The sequence below is a fragment of the Porcisia hertigi genome, chromosome 33, assembly GCF_017918235.1.
Source record: "Porcisia hertigi strain C119 chromosome 33, whole genome shotgun sequence".
NCBI classification, from domain to species: Eukaryota; Euglenozoa; class Kinetoplastea; order Trypanosomatida; family Trypanosomatidae; genus Porcisia; species Porcisia hertigi.
The window spans coordinates 1,027,108-1,041,663 of record NC_090592.1 but is presented as its reverse complement, the minus strand read 5'-3'; the positions used below and the strand labels follow the sequence as shown (position 1 = coordinate 1,041,663).

The window sequence follows — 14,556 nt, the reverse complement described above, 5'->3', positions numbered from 1 at the left end:
CCACAATGCGCCAATCACAGGACCTCTTCTCCCCACTACCACCACCACCACTACAACCGTGGGTGAGAGGTTGGAACATTCTCCGCATCACCACACAGTGAACGCAGACGACCCAAAACTGAACGCACACACACGCACACAAACTCATACGGATATAAAGTTCACACGTACAGAAAACAAAAAACAATTCAGGAAAACATCGAGTCGCGGTCGCATAAAGTGTACAGACACGGAGAACATCAGGTAAAGAAACTACCGCAGAAACACTCCGACCCGTTCTACAACCTACTCCCCCACCGATAGCCCAGATGGAAGCAGTTGAGACTAGAACAATAGCAGCCCCCCCCCTCTCTCTCTCCTCTCCCCCTCACCCCAAAGCCACCACATTCTCCTAGCGGGAGGCGAGGGGAGGGGGGGGTAGAGGAGGGGGGGGGAGGAGAGAGAGAAGGGGGGGAGGAGAGAGGGGGGAGAGGGGGGGGGGCAAGACAAAGACAAGAGATATTTGAAAGAACACAAACCCTGAACAAATGGTAAAAAAAAGAGAGACAGGGGAAGAAAAAGAGAGAAAAATACAAATGTACGTACAAAACAAGAAAAAAAAGATGTGGTACACCAACATCACCACTTCCACCACACATATCGCGCATCATCACGAATCTAAATGTCGCACAAGAAGAGGTACAAGTGGGGAGAACGTGCGCTGAGCAGGGGGTAATGGGAAAGCAAGAGTCTATACGGGGGAGTGAAGGGAAAGTCGTACCCGATGCGAACAGACTTCAGAGGACATGAGTAGTGGTGGCACTATCACCTACACCAATTAGTGTGCGCGCGCATAACGATAGGGACGTGGAAACGCAGTCGCAGGGAACCTGGCCAAATCCCCACCCTGGCTATTCCTACCGGCAATGGCACACCACATCTTTGTCCTCTGCCCCCTTTCATCCGCCTCATCGAGGCTTCTAATTATCCATCACCGCTACTACTCTAGTCACTTTCCATTAACGAGAATTTCTCTGCACGTTCTTCTCCCGCGCAGTAGCACCACACACACACCCATACACACACCCATACACACGGACACGGGCACAGACACACGCGTATATATATATATATATAAGGGAGGGAAATAAACAATTGTATCTTGTGACATCGTACTTCAGAGAGTGAGAGCAGCAGCACATACAGTGCGGGACAAAAAGCAAGTCATATATATATATATATCAAGTGTGCGTGTGTGTGTGTGGAGGAGCCCAAGCGATACAGACGCGCCTAGTCGCTGAGTGCTCAGCGCCGACCGGGTCGCACCGCCGAAGGGGACGACGAGGTTCTGCCATCGCCGCCAACCATCTCGGTCTGGCGGCTAGTCACAGACTGCAGCTCTGCTTCTGCCGCAGCACGCGGCTTCCACCCTGAGGCCTGGGTGCGGATACTCGAGTTATTTAACCCCTTGTTGAACTTGCTGTGGGTGTCCTCGCCCAGAACGAGAGAGGAGATCCTGTCATCGATGTGGCGCAGAAGGGGGGCGATGAAGGGTCGCACCAAGATGGAATTGCGGTTGGCGACAGATTCACGCTGAATACTCATCACACGCACTTTCTCGGGGCCACACGCGATAGAAATCGGGTGCGTCGTCACCTTTTCAAACTCCTCGGGTGGCACACCTCTCTTGATATCCGATACTGCCTTTTCACGTACTGTGGAAGCAGCCATGTAGAGATCATGTGAGACCGGCGTAGGTGCAGCCATGTCTTCTAGCAGCGCAGCAATAAGAAGCCCTACTGAGCCAAAGTTGACAGACTCCTCGAAGGCCATGTAAAGCTCATCCGTTGCGCGCGTTGGTGCGGGCGCCATCCCCACGATCGCGTGCAGACGCCTCAGCTCCATTGCAGCTGGCGGCAGCATGCATAGGTGCGGCGCGTGGTTCTCGTCCACCACCGTCGCCGTGTCTCCGTCATCGAAGGTGATGTAAATCATCTGGTTCAAGGGCACAGAGCTCACCTCTGACAAGCGGCACGCAAAACAAGGGAGAAGGCCTTTCGCCTCTACTTGAGAAAGCGCCGACAACGCACGGCGCGCGAGGTGGTAGCGGGAGAGACCCTCTCTGCTTGACGGCTGCGCGTCAGACAAGGAGGCCAGCGTGGGTGCCACACGTCGACTGGTCTTAGCAGCTGGCGACATGCGAGGGAGTCGATAGCACATTGTGATGGAGGCTACGCCATAGGTGACTGCGTTGGACGGCATTTCTATGCACTCGATGTACAGAAAATGAGCTGCGCCCTGGCTGTTCGTCGGAACGGGGCCTGTCACCTCACCCTCTCCTGCTATCGCAGAAAACAGGAGACCGCCGGATGAGGCCGCCGAGGGGTCAACCTGGAACCACAAAGCGTCCAACAGAGAGCCCCACCGCTGCTGCTCCACCACGTTGGTGACATCCGACACTGCCTTCGCATAGTTGTCCACATCATTCGGGATGTGCACCGTTATAGGCACCTCGGCGATGAGGGAGCGCGGCGGGCTACGGGCCATAATCAGGCGGGCCATCCCCTGGACCACCACACAGAGTGCCGCCGCTGTCGAGTTCATATGAGGGAGGGCGCGTTCGCCGCCCACCAGGGCCAGCAGCGTATCCTCCGTGGTGGGCATATTCTTTGCTACCTCAAGGGCTCTCCATTCGTGGCGAAGCAACTTGATGACGGTGTAGCGCACACACGCGGTCAACCACAGGCGGCCGATCGCGCGGTCGGCATCCCATCCGGCTGCTGCTTTGTCGCCCGCCGCCTCCGTGGCGTGGATGAGAAGAGCGTGAAACGCCCCCGCCACTTCGTTGCGTGCCCTTTGCAGCGTGCCACGAAGCGCGGAAATTGGAGAAACGACACTGTGGGCATCCGCCACCTTTGCCGCAGCAGTCTTCGCGTGCACAGCCGCGGTAGGCGGGGGTCGGAGGGCAGGAGAACTGCCGCTGGAATTAGTCACTGGCGAAGCCTTGCTTCTGGTGACGGATTTTCCAGTTTCACTGGCAGAGCGCCGACGTTCAATGCCGAGGACCTCACTCGCCTTTTTCTGTGGAGGGCGGTAGTAGCGCGTCATCATCTCTGTCGGCGGAACGAAGTGGCTGTGGCCATCACGACTACCTCGATCACCGTCAGTGTCCAGAGTCGGCCAGGGCGTGCCAGCGCTCCGTTGTGAGAGTGCATTCATGAGCTGATCGTGATTGTCGTACCCGTGCAGTCTGAGCCACGCCTCGTAGTGCTCAATAAACTCCACAATGAGGTTCATCTGGTGAGCCATGAGGCTCATATCACTCAGCACGCAACCGTAAACGGCGACCATAGCGCTACGTCGGCGCTCACGCTCAGTCGCCGATGCCTCAAAACATTCGCCCCGCTCCTGTCGGGTTTGAATCACCTTCATTAGAGCTGTGATCACCTCCCGTTCGGCGGAGAGAGCAAAGAAAGTCTCTGTAGCAAGAGTGTCGATGTCCATCTCGCCAATCACCGCCACGCTCGGAAGCAAGGCTGCACCCTTGTCTTGGAGAAAGCCGCAGTCTTGGCTTTGAAAGTGCGACAACTGGCCGGTGGATGTTTTGTTTTGACGGGGCTTCAGCGCTGTTGAGGTTGTGCCATTAGCTTTGTCGATCATCAAAGCGTGGCTGAGCAGCAGCAGCATGTGCTCCGACTGGTTGTAGAACTCTTGGTACATATACTTCTCCTCTGCACTGAGGTAGCAGCTCGTGGCAGCCGTCACCGCCCTCGCCGGCACCTTGTCACGGAACGTGCGGCTTGACGATCGCAGACGGCAGCGCTCCTGCGCCACAACTTCCTGCCGATCACTAGCGAGAATTGAGACGGCGGCGATGAAAGGGTACGCTTGCAGAGACGCGTCCATCTCCTCCACCGTCTTTGGTAAGTCTTGACCGTGCTCGGTGAGCACGTACTCGAGCTGCTCCTTGCAGTTCCACAGATGACTGATCGAGTGCGAGAGGACCCAGCGGTACAGCCCCTGCAGCGACGACACCTCCCACGCCATCTCGGCGTAGGTGTTGCTTTGGCTGAAAAAGTCCAGCGTCTGCGACGCAGAGAGCGGTGCCCCACCGCGGTTGTGTTTGTTTTGGTACATTTGGAGATCCTCCTGCACCTGCAGTACACGCTGCTTCAGTGATTCGACCTCGCCCTCAACGTCGTACGGCACCGGCGGCGGTAGATACGCCGGTGGGGCCTCTTCGCAAAGGGTGAAGGGGTAGTTGGGTGACTTGAGCACAGTCAACGTGGGTGCGTCAACGGTACGGCGTACCATCGGGGCCGACCGCAGCCTGCGCTCGTCTTTCGGGTCGCCCTGACTTACCTTTCCTTCGGCGATGGACGCGTCATGCAGGGAAAGACGCATCTGCTGCACCGTTTCCACCTGCCGTTGCAGTTCTTCCTTTTGTGCCTCGAGCGCCATTCTCTCCTTCAGCGTCTCGCCTGCTTCCACTCTTTGATATTTTACAGTGAGTAGTGCTTTGAGCGGTGAGATAAGAGGAGGGAAGGAGGGAAGTAAAGGGGAGGGGAGGGGAGGGGAGGGGAGGGGGTGGGGATTTGTGGCTCTTTCCGCGATACTCAACGTCGTAGCAATGAACCGCTGCGCTTTGGGCGATTGGAAGGCATGTAGGGTCCCCCATCAGAGCCCGTGGAAAAGGGGGGGGTTGTAGGCGATGCGAAGAGAAGGCAAAAGTGAGAAATCGGAGTGAGGGACATCATCAAAAGAGCCAGCGGAGGTAGAGAGGGATGCGCACGTCACAAACACAGATACGGGTGGTTCGGGCCTATCCTCAGAACAGAAGATCCTGGAGGAGGCCAGCAGGCTGGCGGCTGGGAAAACTACAAGATGCTGCCGCTGTCCGCCGCACGATTTAGCTGTACGTGCCCCTACAGGAGTTTCAGGAGGTACTCCAAAGATCTCCGAGTGACCCAACTTTGACGATGATGGTGTCCTTGTATAGGTCGGACACAGACCCCGATAATAATATGAGTGCCATCGGGCGTAGGCAAGTCCTGGTTTGGGGTAGCCACTGATTGCCTAGGGTACGACAGTCGACTGCATGAGTTACACACATGCAGATATGGAAAGAGGGAGGAGTAGCAGACCCCCGCACCCGGACCCGCCTCATCGACGACCTCGAATTCACCAAAGAAAACAAAAGTTGCCTTACCCACCTCGCCTAAAGCTACTACCTCCACCACGTCCGCCACCACCGCGCCGTGGCCCACCGCCACCACCACCGCGACCTCGACCGTGTCCAGCACGCCCTCCGCCACCGCCACCGCCACCACGTGTCGGTGGTGCGTGCGCGTTCTGACTTCCACTGCCAAGCACCGAGGGAGCGGCTTTGCCCCTCTGAGGCGGCTGCGCGTGTGGCGCCGCCGGCTGTGAGTTCGGTTTACTACCACCGCCGCTACGGCCGCGACGAACGGCGCCGCCATGCGGAGTCGACACAGCCTGCGCGGAAGATGTAAACACCTTCAGACCAGCGAGGGTGGGTGTCGCTGAAGCGCCAAGGCCCGTCGTCGACGAGGCAGTGCCGATATTACGTTTGACACCGGCGGTGCTGTCTCGCTGTGGAGCTGGGGCCCTTTGACCGAGAACCCCACCACCGCTGGCACCGCCAGTACCTGGTCCCGGCAACACGGAGCCGCTGCTCCAATTAGAAAGACGCACCTCCTCTGCAAAACCGCCGCTGCCGCTGCTGAGGTTGCTCGTGTTCACGCTGCCCAAGACAGAGTCGACGGTGCGCTCCGCTGGACCACTCGCACGTCCATGCAGCGGCGTGTTATCAGGGGGGTGAGAAAAGATGCTTTCTGACAGCACACCGGCGCCATCTCCTCCCGAGGGCCGTGGCTCGAGAGGCGCCCATCCGAAGGGATGGATGGACGCGAAGAGATCCCTGACATCGTCCACGAAGCCCGGGCCACCGGGCGCTGCCCCGCCGAGAGCGTTTTCGGTTAAAATGGGCTCCTGACCCCCGCCTGGACTCCCATTTGATACAGCAAAGAAGCCGCTCTTGACAGACGGATTGAAGGGCCCCCTACCACCGCCCTGGCCTTCGAACGGAGGAAAGCCGGGCGACAAAGCGCTGGGGCCCCTCATGTCAAGCGCCGAAGAATGCGTCGGGCCCATCTTCCCTGGCGGTGGTGATGCTCCAGAGAAGCCTTGTGGGAAGCGCTGCGGAGATCCCCAGGGCGGGTTATCAAATCCGCGTGATTGTGCCATAGGAGCACTGTTGTGACCCACTTCAGGCTGGAAGACGGACGACGCGCCTGATCTGCGTGACGGGTTGGGCTGCGTCACCGTTCGTTTTTCATGGCTCGGCGTCCGCGGCTGGTGTGCTGGCAGATGCTGCTTCGGAATAAAGGGGGGCGTCCGATGCGGTACCGTCTTTGGGCCCTTCCCACCCTGAGAGGGATGCTGTGGCTCTGGCGGCTGTTGTTGTTGCTGTTGCTGTTGCTGTTGCTGCTGACGTGTGAACCCTTTGCCCCCGTTTGTCTTGGTAGTCGGGGCGCGTGTCACCGGCGCGGAAAGGGTAGGTGCTGAAGCTGGACCGGGGGCTGGAGCTGCGGCAGCCTGGGCCTCCGCAGGCCGCTGATCTCCCTCACGTTTCTCCTCCGCGCGCTGCAGCTCCAGCTGCTCCTCCTCCGCAGTGTGGCGCACCTTCTCCAGGTACTGCGTCACCCGAGCGCGGTCAGCGTGGCTGAGGGGGTGAGATGCTGTAGCCTTGCCGCCATCAAAGGCGGCGTTCACGCAGAAAATTGGATCGGCGGTAGGGTGTGTGCCATCAGCAGCTGAAGGCTGCAACGTTGGGTAGACAGCAGTCGAAGACTCGTACAACGCGCGGGGGATAGACTCGCGCTGTAGTGCAAGACGAAAACGGGACGCGCTCGAGCTCCCCTCATACTCAACGTCATCTGAAAGCCGCTGCTCCACCGTTTCCAGGAAGGTGTGCACGGCTGCAGCGCTCTCTTCGATCTGTGAGTGCTCATTTTCTGTGACCAAACATGCACCTTTTCGAGCTCCTGCAGGGCTGACTGGCGCAGTTTGTCGTGTCGAGGCGCCGGGCCCGCCCAACAGCAATTGCAGTCCGCCACGCAGTAACGTGCGTGCATCACCGCATTTGGTTTGTCTGCCAATGTCAGTCGTAGTCTGGTTGCGTGTGAAGGCGCTGTGAGACGACCCAGCAGCGACGCACATGGCGCTATCCACAACCCGACTGAGCGAGGTGGCGGTTGCGTTGTATAGGGGGGCACCGATCGTTACAGCAAGTTCCTCCAGAGACCCCAGCGCCGCCCACTTCGCAGTGCTCCTCGGCCTTGCGGATGCTTGGCGGACTACGCTGCGGCCATCGCATTGGTCGCCAGCCATGGCCTCCGGTTTACCCTCCCCTTCCTCCGCTTCCTCCAATGTGCGGTGCGACGGCATGAGTTGACGCTCGAGGGTGCGTAAATACTGTTCCATGACGCCGTCAGTGCTCTCCGTGTGAACTGGATGCAACGTCTCCGATGTAAGCCATGTCCGCCACAGCGGGTGCCGCAAGTACTCCGCCGGTCGCATGCACTCCCACTCCTCGCTCAGTCGCCATGAAGTGATGAGGCGTTCCACCTCGGGAAGCAAAAAGCGCAAGACGAGTATGGTGCGATGCGACTCCTTGTCTGGCTTTGCGCAGGCCACGCTCTCCTCTTCTGATAGAAAGAGATGCGGAGGTGGGCCTGAGAGCTGCTCACCGTGGGTGGGGGCGGCGCGCACTGCTTCGAGTGCGCTGGATTCACGATGTTCGCCAGACACTGGGGTGAGTTTGGACGAGCTCTTAGAAATGTCTGCCATGCTCTCCTCGTGCGCTCTGTCGTCCCTTTCGCCCACCACCCACGTGAAGTCCATAAACCGTTCTGGCGCCGCCAGCGCTGATGCGTCAACGACGTCCGACAGAAACAGTCGATGCCACGGGCAGGAGCTGTGATGGCTACTACTGGCGAGTTCACAGTGCTGCTGTGGCTGTTGCATCTGGTTATTCTTCTGTAAAGCTGACCGTTGAGAGAAGGTCATCGTGATGGTAGTGACAGTCTTCGTTACCGATGTGGTCTCAGTGACCACGTACGTGTTAGCGGGGAAACTAGAGGCCGCAGGGGTGCTGCCATCGGCGGCAGTGGCGGCAGCAGTGCTAGCAGGAGCCACAATAGCAAGAGGCCCCGCTGCCCCCACCTCAGAGGGGCCAACATTGGAGCGCATTTCCACGCCCTGTTTCACGAACGACTTCTCTTCACTGCACGAAACATCCTCTCCGGTTTCTTCCCCGGACTCCTCTGGATGGCTACTCATGTCACCATTGTCCTCTTCCTCCTCCTCGTTACTTTTTCGACCGTCTTCGTCCTCAGCGCTAATATTGTTGGCTTCGCTGGAAAAGGATGACGGCGCAGAGCAGGCCGCGTCATCGCCCGTCGCTGACTCCACTGAGTGTACACCCTCCTCAAGCTCGTCCACATCGGCTTTCTCGCCGCCACTTTGACCAGCTGGAGCTACCGCGAGGTCGGCAGTGTCATCTGCGATCTCACGATTGAGCGTGTCGACATGCCGGCTACGATCGGCGGTGAAAAGCGTCGCTTCCACCTTCACGAGGGCACCCAAAACTTCTTCGCCGCCGCCGTCCTCAGTTCTACAAGACTCGCTGGATGGCCCCCTTCCTTGGCAAGACTGCACCGCATCGCCTTTTTCCTCGACCAAACTTTGCGTCCCCCTACGGGACACGTCTGTACGTGAATCACTGCCGGCAATAGACGCACTTGGTGCAGGTGTGCCCTTTCTTTCCGTGGTGACTGTCGTGGTCGTATTTGTGGTGGTGCTTTCTCGCACGGCAGAAACAAGGGGGCTGTGGCCGCAAAAGTGGCACCGCAGCCGCCACCCCAGAGACATCATCGCGTCCCTGACGGGTACCACCTGCGACCGTGTCACGGTCTCTGTGCGTGTGTCCCGGCACCCTTCCTCATCGTCTGCAGAGAAGAGAGTTGTTGGGCGGCTCTGCCTTGGGAGTGCTTCCAAGTGACATGGTTGGTGACTTACTACAGAAGCCCTGGCATTACCGTGCGTAAAATCGGCCTCGCGGATGCCTGACGTCTCCGTCGTTGCAGGGTGTACGTCGGGAGCGTCAGCAGTGTACCCGTAAAGTGACATCAGCAATGCCATATACTGCAATCCCACCCCCTTCTCGCCAACATCAGTCCCAGCCGCACCGCTGCTTGACTCCAGCCGAGGGCGTTTTTTTGCCGCAAAAAACAGCTGCACAATACGGTCATTCACGTTGCTCCCGGCGTACCGCAGTTTTGGCACCGCAATGGTTGCCTCGCGGGGGCCCGGAGATGAGGTGGGATCAAGAACTGCCAGCATCACTTCGATCCGCTGGCGCACAACGCTCGGCGGTGTGCCTCGTGGCAGCAGACAGCTCATCCGAGCTGTGGTACCGGGGGCCGCTTGGGTGCTCGGTGGAGAGAGTATTACCGCGGCACAGAACGCACGAACAGTGACAGACTCCGTGATACAGAGCGATGGGCCGCCAAGCAGGAGTTGGCGTACACACACGGCTGTGGTCCCGCCCGCTTCACTCTCCCCGTCTTTAGTGGTCTGTAGGTCGCGCCAGGCACAGCCTTCGTGGTGAGCGCGCGCCAGCAAATCAGATGTGATACGGCACTGTCTTTCAAACTTCGTGGCCTTCATCAGCACAGCGGTAGTATTCTCATGTGGCTGGGTGGTGGTTGCTGCAGCTGCATCATTATTACTGGGGCCGGCGTAAAACGGAAACACTCGTGGCAACCTCGCCAGTGTTGATCGTTCCTCCTCGCGCAGATTCACGGTGGTGTTGCAACAGGGTGCGTGTAGAGTCAGATGCACCGCGGATGCCTCTGCAGAGTGCGATACGAATGCCGTTGGGACCGTGCTTTGCAGCTTGGTTGTGAAGTGAAGAGGATGGAGGTTGGAAGCTGCGAGCAGCACTACCGCGTAGTCATTTGTTTCCAGCCACTGAAGGAATTGCGCGGATGCGTGCCACGCGCAGTACGCATCCCTGAAAGCTGTGAAGCGCAGAAACGTCTCCCTCGGCCACGGTGGTGTGACGGTGGTAAGTCTCTGGGCCACCGAAGGCCTGGCATGGTCGAATGCAGTATCTGAGAAAGTCATTATGAACAAGAATGGGGTGGGGGGGGGGTATGGGCAACAACTACTTGGTCTGTGTGGGAGAGAGAGAAAGAAAGAGGGAAACACCCCCCACGAAATAAAATAAATCAGAGCGACTCCTCGTAGGGCCAGAATTGGGGGTTTCAGCACGTTCGAAGGTCAAAGATCTTCGCAAATAGGTTTGCTCGCGCAGCTTCACCAGTGTGTTGAGGTACACTGTTAGAGAGGAGAAGGGGTATGGGGATGTGCTCAGCGAGCTTTGAAATAGCGATGAGTGGGGGCAGCACATGACGCACAGCAGGATACGGCGGAGACGTGCACGTGAGTTGCAGGGTGGGAAGGGAAGGGGGGGGTGTTTCAGGACAAGCGGAGGATTAGATTGGAGTCAACAAGATGCGCGAAACGTTGCAGCACGAGTCATTGGATCCGACAAAGTGTCACTCTTCGCGTTAGGGGTGCGAACGTTTTCCCGCCCCCCCTCGTGTGAGAGCAACACGAAACAATCAGGTGGGGTCGAGGAGTACGTTCATAGGCACCGCGAGGGGGAGGGGAGGGGGGGGGAGGGGGCTTGGCGACCAGTTTTGGTCGACGTGCTCGTAAATCGATCGTTGGGGAAATACAACCCGCCGCATCCCGACTCCCTCAATGCAGAGCAGAACCACGAAGCAACGCTAAGATCAGCTCCCCCTCAATTTTCTGTGGGCAGTGTTGGATTGAGATCACAGAAACAAGATGGATTTTCGAATGCACAGAGGCTGACAAGTAGCGATGCTGAACAAAAAAAAGGGGGGAACACAGAGGGGGAATGTGTGTCGAACCCGTAGTAGCTACCTCTATCACCGTCCCCACCGTAATCACCGAATGTGTTCTTGTGTCGCCCGTGCAGTCGCTCTTACTTCAAACAGACCAACGCACCCCAGCCATTCTGCGTACCATAGGGACGTGGGGTGTGTCGCTGCAATATATTGTGTACTCGATCGCATTGGGTGAATCGGTCTCTCTGAGATGCTCCTAAACTGTTTTGCCCAAGTGGAGCACCTACGGCCGAGAACAAAAAAGGAGAGGGCACACCGGCCGCATCCCCCCCTCCAAAAAAAAGGAACGGATATCGGCAAGCGACACACACATAGTAAAGGGGGGGCTGTTAGGCAGGCACTCAACGCCAGCGAGTCCGGGTGTCCGGGAACTACATAACACTAATAATAAAAAAGAACAAGAACGAATGGAGGGAAGTGAGAAGACCTTGGTGTAGAAGGGTGGGGAGAAAAGGAAGAAGCTCTGTACACAAATAGAGGAGCCCGTGGGAGTGAGTGAAGCAAGCCCTCCGCTCCGCCCTGCTTGCCTACGCCCCCATCCCCACCCCCTTCCTGCAATATCCGAACTTCCTCGACTACGACCTCCATTCTTTTCATACGGTACAGCGTAAGTGAGGGGGAGAAACAAAATTGATGTATGAGACAAGACGCAGCGTGACCCCCCCCCCCTCCCTCTCCACCCCCGGGGAAAAAAAAAGAGGGACAGGAGAGGGGGACATACAAAAAAAAAACAGGGAGGAACAACACATTCTATTTGTCCGTTTGTTTGTTTGGCATCATCGGGTAAAAAAACACAGAAAAGAATCCACCTGCACATTAAAATGGCACATCGGGTGTAGAAGCGACTTGAATAGAGGGGGGAGGACAGAGGTATGTCGGGGTGGTGGGGACAACACCACGCGAAACGCCACTGCTAGGTAAGTGAGAGAATTGGTGGTGTGCGCATCACCTAGAGTGCTGTACCCCGCATTGGATAGGAGCTGGTCCTCACCCACCCACCCACCCACCCCATACTCCTCCTTCCGTGGTGGGATAGAGCCATCGTCCCGATGCTGCTTCACGTGTGTGTTGTTTGGAACCTCTTTTTTTTTTCGGAGGGGGGGGGGCAGGCCGCCTTTTTCAAATCCACTTCCACTCGCGGCTAACCTGGGAGGTCATGGAGTGGATGGGTGCAGCTGCGGACTAATTGTCATGAGAGCCCATGGAGCTGCTGTGCTGGTGGTCGTGGGACACAGAGGATCCCTCCTGCGCCTCACGATCGGCGTTATCACCGGTACGCTGGGACTCTGTGCGCTTCATGGCCATCGGCGACGACTTGGCTGCCGATTGAATAGAGCTGGTTGAGTTGGTGTGGGACTGCCGGGAGTCGTGGGAGGCTCCAGATGTGCGGCGAGCGTGCTGCTGGTACTCCGCCGGTGTCGGCTCGGGGGTTGCTTCGCGCCTCTTTCGGTCCTCCAGAAGCTGCTTGCTCGTCGGTGCACCATCGAAGCCGTAGTGCTCGACGTTGAGCTGATCCATGAGCAGCTGCGCAGTCGTTGTAAGGGCAGCGTTGTGTGTGTTCATTTCTCTGCACTGACGGGCATCCCGGGAGTTGGCCAGTTCGGCGTTCCGGATGGATCGGCGCATCGACTCCTCCATCTTCTCGCTTTCGCTCTTCTGCTTCACAGTTTCAATCTGCAGCTGGGTCCTTATGGAGCGGAACTTCATGATCTTCTCATGTAGCACAACAGACTCTCCCTTGTTCTCCTCGGTGTGCGCCACCTCCTCCGCCTCCAACGGACTCAACGAGTCCTGGGAATCCCGCTTGCCACCGATGGCGTTGCCGGCCCTCCTCCTGCTTATGCTCTCCTGGGCGACGGTCACTTTCTTGAGAATCCTTGCGCGCTTGTTTTGCAGCTCCTCAATGTAGGCCACCAACTCCGCGCTGGATTGGCGACGGTCCTCCTCGATCGTCTTCTCGATCTCTTGCGGCAGTGCGTCCTTGACGTACTCACTCGCACGCTTGGCGAAGTGCTCTAGACGCTGCACGCGAGCCGCCAGCTGGTACACTTCCGCAGCGCCGGGTAGTCCCTCAATGTCGAGGGCGAGGGAATCCTGTTCGTCCTTGTGGTGGCGCACCTGCTCTGAAAGACGCGCGCGCTCGAGGCGCAACTCCTCCAAAGAAGGCAGCGCGTTCGCGTCGCAATCCAGAGGGTTGTCTTGAGTGATCTCACGTACACGCGCATCGTGGGCAGCCCGGGCGGCCTCCAGCTCCGCCTTCACTGCCGCATAAGTGGCGTAGATGTTCTCTGTGGACCCGGCTTTCACTGGAGGTGATGCATATTCGTTCTGGACTCGCTGGCTTCCCTCCACCATCTGCCCAGAGATATCGTTCTGGTATCGATCCATTTTGGGCTCCTGTATTGTCTGGACTTTGTCTGGCGTCTCAACAAGACCAGATGTTGTGTTGACCGAGCTGACAAGCCGGGCGACGCGATGGACACAAAAAAAAAAAGAGAGAGAGGGCGTAACTAAACTGAAGACTGTGCGAGGAGGAAATTCTCTTCGACGGGGGATGAAAAATTCCGGATGGTGGCGCAAAATATGTTCTCAACCAAATAAGAAGGCGCAGAGACCCAATGGTTTGTTTTGTTTGTTTGTTGGGTGGATGGGGGGGAGGGGGGGGGCGTGATGAGCACACACACAGACACACACAGAGAGAGAGAGGGAGAGAGAGAGAAAGGAATGCGCATGAAATCAAGTGGCGTATAGGCAAATAGAAATTTGAGAAAAAAAAGGGGGAGAAGGGGAGGAGGAGGAAGAGGAGGGGTCAACACAACAGAGGATATACGGTTGTATGCAATACGAGTAAAACCCTAAACACAGCCATGGAATATATGCGCTACCACCTAGAAAACGTACTTGGTGGAAGGGAAAGAGACTGGTGTCGTGCTTCGCGACGTGGCACCACATTATTCCTCCTGAAGTGTCTGCTTGTGGTGGAGATGATGAAGGCTCATCGCGCCACTCCACATAGTAGGGTACTGAGCCCAGCATGAGAGGAGACACGTTCCGTCCTTTGGGCATCCCGATTCCTTTTCACTCCCCCGCCCCCCCCCCCACTCCCACTCGTTTCTGGGTGTGTGTTTGTTGTTGTTTGTTCGGTGACATCTTTTGATGTTCCTCACATCGCCCCTTTTTCACGTAGGCTCTCACCTCCAAAGATCGGAGTCTCCCTCTCCCTTCGTTTCAATATAAAAACCAGAGATCACCAAAAGGCCATCAAAGCAAGTGTAGCAGGAGGATGCGTGTGGGGTAACGCCAGCACACGAAGAAGAAGCGCAAAGAGGGAAGGGGGCGTCGACCCAATAACACATCTGGAACATGGAAAAGGCATAGACCAGGCCGGAGAAAGACACGTAAATAGACACAAAAAAAGGCCTTGCAGCCGCACACATGTGAACTTTGGACAAATTGAAGAGGAATGAAAAACAGAAAATCGACACACACACACACGTTCACGAGAACGCACACAGCCAGCGCTGCAAACAACATTAAATACAAAAGGCTCTTC

General features: G+C 57.4%; 3 protein-coding genes across 3 annotated transcripts; all 3 read right to left on the bottom strand.

The window, feature by feature from the left end:
- Nucleotides 1-1,284: 1,284 nt before the first annotated feature.
- Nucleotides 1,285-4,440, bottom strand: JKF63_02276 (uncharacterized protein; the record flags this gene model as incomplete). Its single annotated transcript, XM_067898316.1, has 1 exon — nucleotides 1,285-4,440. One exon carries the CDS (start codon nucleotides 4,438-4,440, stop codon nucleotides 1,285-1,287), a length of 3,156 nt encoding a protein of 1,051 aa, XP_067754473.1.
- A 744-nt stretch (nucleotides 4,441-5,184) lies between these two features.
- On the bottom strand, nucleotides 5,185-9,732 carry JKF63_02275 (uncharacterized protein; the record flags this gene model as incomplete). The annotated part of the gene is made up of 2 exons (XM_067898315.1): nucleotides 5,185-8,196; nucleotides 8,242-9,732. The coding sequence occupies 2 exons, from the start codon at nucleotides 9,730-9,732 to the stop codon at nucleotides 5,185-5,187; spliced, it is 4,503 nt and encodes a 1,500-aa protein (XP_067754472.1).
- A 2,453-nt stretch (nucleotides 9,733-12,185) lies between these two features.
- On the bottom strand, nucleotides 12,186-13,391 carry JKF63_02274 (uncharacterized protein; the record flags this gene model as incomplete). The annotated part of the gene is made up of 1 exon (XM_067898314.1): nucleotides 12,186-13,391. The coding sequence occupies one exon, from the start codon at nucleotides 13,389-13,391 to the stop codon at nucleotides 12,186-12,188; it is 1,206 nt and encodes a 401-aa protein (XP_067754471.1).
- Between the last annotated feature and the right edge of the window lie 1,165 nt (nucleotides 13,392-14,556).